The 6,000-nt window shown below is 46.9% G+C and overlaps 1 protein-coding gene across 1 annotated transcript in view; it reads right to left on the reverse strand.

Annotated features, from left to right (window-relative positions):
* LOC310669451 (FK506-binding protein 15-like) overlaps positions 1 to 2,773 on the reverse strand; it is an 83,022-nt gene extending 80,249 nt beyond the window's left edge. Inside the window, exon 1 of the mRNA XM_083423490.1 lies at positions 2,489 to 2,773. Coding sequence (XP_083279616.1) covers positions 2,489 to 2,631 — 143 coding nt within the window. The 5' untranslated portion in view covers positions 2,632 to 2,773. The remainder of the gene's footprint in view (positions 1 to 2,488) is intronic.
* Between the last annotated feature and the right edge of the window lie 3,227 nt (positions 2,774 to 6,000).

Below are 6,000 nucleotides of genomic sequence, written 5' to 3' on the forward strand. Positions count from 1 at the left end.
GTCAAGCTCTGCGTCGGAAGAGTCCAGGAGGAATGAGACCCCGGGGGGTAGTAAGACCCAGAGGAAGAGAGAGAGAAGGAGGAGGTGGAGTAAGATTAGAGTCTTAAGCTGGTGCACAGGGGGCGGAGACCCAGACAGAGCTTCGCCGGTCTAAAGTCCAGACGTAGAGCTGGGACGCTGAGACTTGTAAATGGAGACTATTCTTCAATAAAGACTTTGATACTGTACTATCGGCTAGCGTTGGTCCTTGGTGAGCTGGGACCCGGAGCCAGCTCTGACAGTATCCATTACAGTGGTACCTCGGGTTAAGTACTTAATTTGTTGAAGAGGTCCGTTCTTAACCTGAAACTGTTCTTAACCTGAAGCACCACTTTAGCTAATGGGGCCTCCTGCTGCCGCTGCGCCACCGGAGCACAATTTCTGTTCTCAATCTGAGGTACTATTTCTGGGTTAGTGGAGTCTGTAACCTGAAGCATATGTAACCCGAGGTACTATTGTGTTGCAAAGATACAAGCCCTGCCCTTGCGGTTTACCTTTCTCCAGACAGGGAGATTCACTGCCAGGAAGGTGGGGAAAGGGAATAAACCTGGCTGAACACAAGTGGTTTTCCCTACAGACATTCAGAAGTATCTCATCTCAGGGTTGTTCTGGAAGCAGAAACTTACCCGTTACCACACATCCTAGCCCAGGTCCCCGCACTCCTGAGAGCTAGAAACTTGCAGATTAAAACAAACAAACAAAGAAACAAACAAACAACACACACATACTAAGGCCAAGTATCTTCAAACATTAAATCTCCAGCCTTAGACCCAAACTCCATGCTTTACTGAACAGCAAGCAAAAATACCCAAGGGGTGAAGTGCTCATTTTAAATGCCTGACAGCACCCCAAACAGCTAGAGAAAAACCACAAGTGGCAACATGCATGTTTGAGGGGCTCCCAAAAGAAGCGAGCGGAACAGAGATTGTGAGCTTGGCTTCTCCTTCTGGGGAGAGTGACATTCTGGGAAGACATAGATCAGGGGGCAGCAAACTTTTTAAGCAGGGGGGCAGTCCACTGTCCCTCAGACCTTGTGGGAGGCCGGACTATATTTTGAATATGGGGAGGGCACCTGCAGTTCTCCATAAATTTCTCCAAAAACTACAACTCCCACTGGCTATATGTCACTCTGACCTTTGCTTACGGCCAGTGTTGCCAAAAGCAGCAGTGCATGCCCTTATTTTGAACACCTAAAATGTCACAGTGTAAAGGACACTAGAAATATTTCTTAGGGTTCCTTTTGTAAAAGGAATCTAAGACCCCCAAACACCTCCATTCAGTCCTGTTACTGGCACCCACTTTAGGGCAGGAGTTAGAATGCCAAATTGTGACCTGGGAGATCAGGGTGCAGACCCCCACTTGGAGATGAAGCTCACTTTGTGACTCTCTCTCAGAAAGCTAGAATTAGGAAAAGGGAAAATGTTTCACCACAGCACAGGCAACAGGCATTTGTATGCAAATCAATCCTATGTACATTCATGGGGAAGTTCAGTTGAATTCAGTGGAGTCTACTCCCCAGTAAGTCTTGCTTTTTAAGAATAATCCTCCTTTCCCCATTAACCCTTGGGCTGAACTTCCTAATTCCCAACCACTACTAAAACATAATGTATTCTCTCACTCTACAAAAGGTGTGCGGTTCCTTTGGCCCTCTGGATTGTAGCGCAAGTGCACTCCCATCACCAGTGGTGTAGTTGCGGAGGGTTGCGGAGGTTACTATTTCTGCAGCAGGGTCCCTGCCTCCCGCACCCAATCATCATGAGAGGCGAACTTTTTAGCCACTGCATGCTCCAAAGCTAAGCATGTAAGAAACAGTGAAAACACAAGGCACTTCGGTTTCAGCTCAGAGTAGGTCCACTGAAATGGGCGGGCATAACCAACGCGTAGCTTAGTCGGATGCAAGCCAGCGCCTCCCATTTCATCCTTAGCTGGACGAAACCCCGCCCATTTCATCCTCACCAGCAACGCTGTGAGGCAAAGAGAGAGAGAGAGAGAGAGAAAGAAAGAAACAGAGACAGAGAGAGAAGGAACCTTGCTGGCTCAAAGACGCCTAGCTCTGCTGAACTTCGCCTCTCTCTCAGCGCCTAACAGCACGTAATTGCAGACAAAGCCCTCTGCATGTGCTCGGAGTCACCCTTCGCAAGCCTGCACCCTCCACCCCAGACCCACATACAGCTTTAGTCCCACATGCTGCCCCAGCCCCAGATACAGCTCTAGTCCCACATGCAGCCCCAGCCCCACATGCAGCCCCAGCCCCACATGCTGCCCCAGCCCCACATACAGCTCTAGTCCCACATGCTGCCCCAGCCGCACATGCAGTCCCAGCCCCACATGCCTCCGCAGCCCCACATACAGCTCTAGTCCCCTCACACAGCCCCGCCCCCTCACGCGGACCCAAAGACACCCACACACCCCGCATCTCCCCCCACGCAGAGAGGCGCCGCATTCTCACCCTCCCGTCGGAAGCTGGAAGGCCTCGTCGTCTTCATCCATGTCCCCCGACATCCTGACGGCCCCTCGCTCCCCGCGCCCCTCGGCTAAGCCCAAGCCGGGAGGCGAGAGCCGCAAAGTGCGCGGCTGCAACTTCTCGGCCATGGCTCAAGCGCTGGGCTGCAAGCCAAAGCGGCCGGCGGCATTCGCGGTCCCCAAACGGGCCAAACTTCCACGCGGAGGGAAGAAACGCGTCCAGGGTGACACGAGCGATCAGCTGCTGCCGCAGCCGCGAATTTGGCGGCGGGACTCTTAAGTTTGACGGAAAGGGAGGGGGACACGGCTGGACCAATGGGAAGCTGGTTTCTGGGAGAGGGAGGCGGGAGGGCGGGTGACGCTCGCTCGAGGCTGGCCAATGAGGTGGCGCCTCCGCTCGCCGGGCGAAGAAGGGACGCGTCTGAGGAGATCGAGGGAAGGAGGCGAAGGCGAGGAAGGCGCAGGTAGCTAACTTCCGAGTCTTCTCATTGTGCTATTTACACTTTGTCTGGCAAAACACATTTCTTTCTTCTTATTTAGAGTTCTCGTTTAATATCCATAAACTTTTACTATGTACACTCTCCATATTCCAAGATTCATTCTAGGTCTGTCAGGAGATTAACGTCGTCACTAATTTTTATTTATTTATTTATAAATAATATTTTATTAAGATTTTCCATAACGTTACAAAAGGAAAAAAGAAAAATACAAAAATAATAAAGAAAAACAATTAAAAACAATTCGATTTTTCATAACATATCTTGCATTTGCTTGTTTCCCGGACCTCCCCACACCTCCCCTCTTTGTATTCCAATTCAGTTTATTTATTCAGCAAATCCTTTCCCTCTTTACTTTATCCTTATCTTGATCATAATATGTTATACCTTTAAATTTTCACCTGTTAACATTCCGTTTTTACATATTCCTTCGTACCGTTGTTACTAAAAACCCCTTAACCTCAATCCAACATCATTCTAACATTCATTAATTTTATAATATTTCTGTAAATAGTCTTTAATTTTCTTCCAATCTTCCTCCACCAACTCTTCTCCCTGGTTTCGGATTCTGCTGGTCATTTCCGCCAATTCCATATAGTTCATCACCTTCATCTGCCATTCTTCCAAAGTGGGTAGTTCTTGTGTCTTCCAATACTTCGCGATGAGTATTCTTGCTGCTGTTGTAGCATACATAAAGAAAGTTCTATCCTTCTTTAACACCAATTGGCCAACCATGCCAATTGGTTGGTTCGTCGTCACTAATTTTTAAGATCTTCCTTAAATGTTATCCGATCTTGATTAACTTTTGGTATTGAATTTCCTCCTATTCTCCCTGTTGTTCTGGCAAGTTGTAGATCTTCTATCATTTTTGCTTGCCAGTCCGTTTTTGTGGGGATGGTATCACTGTTATAGAACATATAACATCACCTTTCCACTTCCTTGCTATTAAAATCCTGGCTGCTGTGGTTTCATACATAAAGAGGGGTCTGTGGTTTTTCCTAATTTCCATGGACATAATACCTAACAGGAAGGCTTCAGGGTTTTTTTGGAAATGAAAGTTTGAAGATCTTTTAAACTTTAGAGTAAAGAGTAAAGAGCCAGTGTGGTGTAGTGGTTAGGAGCGGTAATCTGGAGAACCGGGTTCGCTTCCCCGCTCCTCCACATGCAGCTGTTGGGTCACCTTGGGCTAGTCGCACTTCTGTGAAGTCTCTCAGCCTCACTCACCTCACAGAGTGTTTGTTGTGGGGGAGGAAGGGAAAGGAGAATGTTAGCCGCTTGGAGACTCCCTAGGGTAGTGACAAAGCGGGATATCAAATCCAAACTGTTCTTCATCATCATCATCATCATCATCATCTTCTTCTTCTTATAAATAGTATTCCAGAATTCTTTAATCCTTTCGCATTCCAACCACATGTGTATAAAGGTACCAACCCCATTTTTCCACCTCCAAGAAACATCTGAACTGTTTTTGTACATCTTGGCCAATTTGGCCAGGGTTAGGTACCACCTGTATAACATCTTCATCACATTTTCTCTAAGATTATAGCATGCAGTGAATCTTATGTCCTCCTTCCACAGCCTTTCTCACTCCTCCATATATATTGTGTCCAATATATGTATCATAACCCATTTTAGTTCCTCCTCCTTGACTTCCCAGTCACTCAAGTCACATTCAAATGAAATGCTTCCCTCCCCCAAAGGATCCTGGGAATTGTAGCTTGTTCATCGTGGAGCTACATTTCCCAGCACCCTTATGCTTAAGTTCCCTGCCTGGCTTCATACACATAATACGTTTAAAGCATGTGTCTTTCCCCCAAAGAACCCTGGAAATCATAGTGCATCCCTCACTGGGCTACAGTTCCAAGCACCCTTAAACTAAAGTGCCCAGGGTACTTTGAGGGGAATGTGCTTTAAATGTGTGGCATTTGTGCAACCTGGTTGCATATGCAACATAAATTTAAATTACATTTCCCACCTTCAAGTTCCCCAAACCCTTAACAGACTACAGTTCCCAACATTCTTTTGTCGTGAGGGAAAATTGTGTGCTTTAACAATGTAGTGTGTTCACACCCTCAGTTGCTTTACTGTGTAAGTCGCTTTGAGGTACCTGAATGCAAAGATAATGTGGGATTTAAGAGGTCTGGTGATGCATCTTACTCTAAACACACATGACATGTCGTAGAAAATAATCCAACTCTGGGATCATCTCTTGAGGTTGATTCTTTCATTGAACAAGTAGTGTGCCTTTCATTCCCACACACTGCTCCAGTAATGTTTGCAGCTGAAGCCTACATTTCAAGAAAGTTCCAGGAATCTGTGAACAGAAGCATTGCTGATTTTTCTACAATGTGTTATAACAAGCTTGTAAAGCTTGTGTGGCCTAGGTTAGCCAATTGAAAATCTGTGGTCACCAGAACATGCCCTTGCTACAAAAAGCCTGCTGCACCACTTGAAGATGGTGCAAGATGAAGGACAAAGATGCAAGGGTGTGGTATCTTTCCCCGTCTCTGCACCTGCATCATCTTCCTCCAGCTCAGAGCCAGAAAGGTAAGATAGAGGTTTGTTTTGGCTCTCTGTTCACACCCGACAAGTGCAGAACTAAAGCAAGCTGTGGGCTTCTAACCATGTTTGGGACGGCGGAGGGAGTAATTATTTCTACCCCTCTGCAGCTCTAATGTCAGAAGAAGGCCTCAGACCTCCCTCATAAGAGCACATCTGACTCCTTGCCCTGATGAAGGAAGCAAGCAGGCCTTTTTTCTTCTAATAAAGAGTTAACTTCTCTTAATCCATATGATTTCTTGCTGGCTGGCTCGCTGAGAACAAACTACCACAGAAGGAGCATGGTGTGTCCTCCACCAAAGTACTACCTCTCCTCTAACACCCCCCACACTAATATCACAGACACAGGCACTGTCCAGGATTCACAATGGCACCCAACATCCAAACATCAATGAAGACCCCGACACACACCTTGAGCACTCCTGAGCAGCATCTAGCGATC

The sequence above is a fragment of the Podarcis tiliguerta genome, assembly GCF_965153285.1.
Source record: "Podarcis tiliguerta genome assembly, chromosome: Z".
Lineage (NCBI taxonomy): Eukaryota > Metazoa > Chordata > Lepidosauria > Squamata > Lacertidae > Podarcis > Podarcis tiliguerta.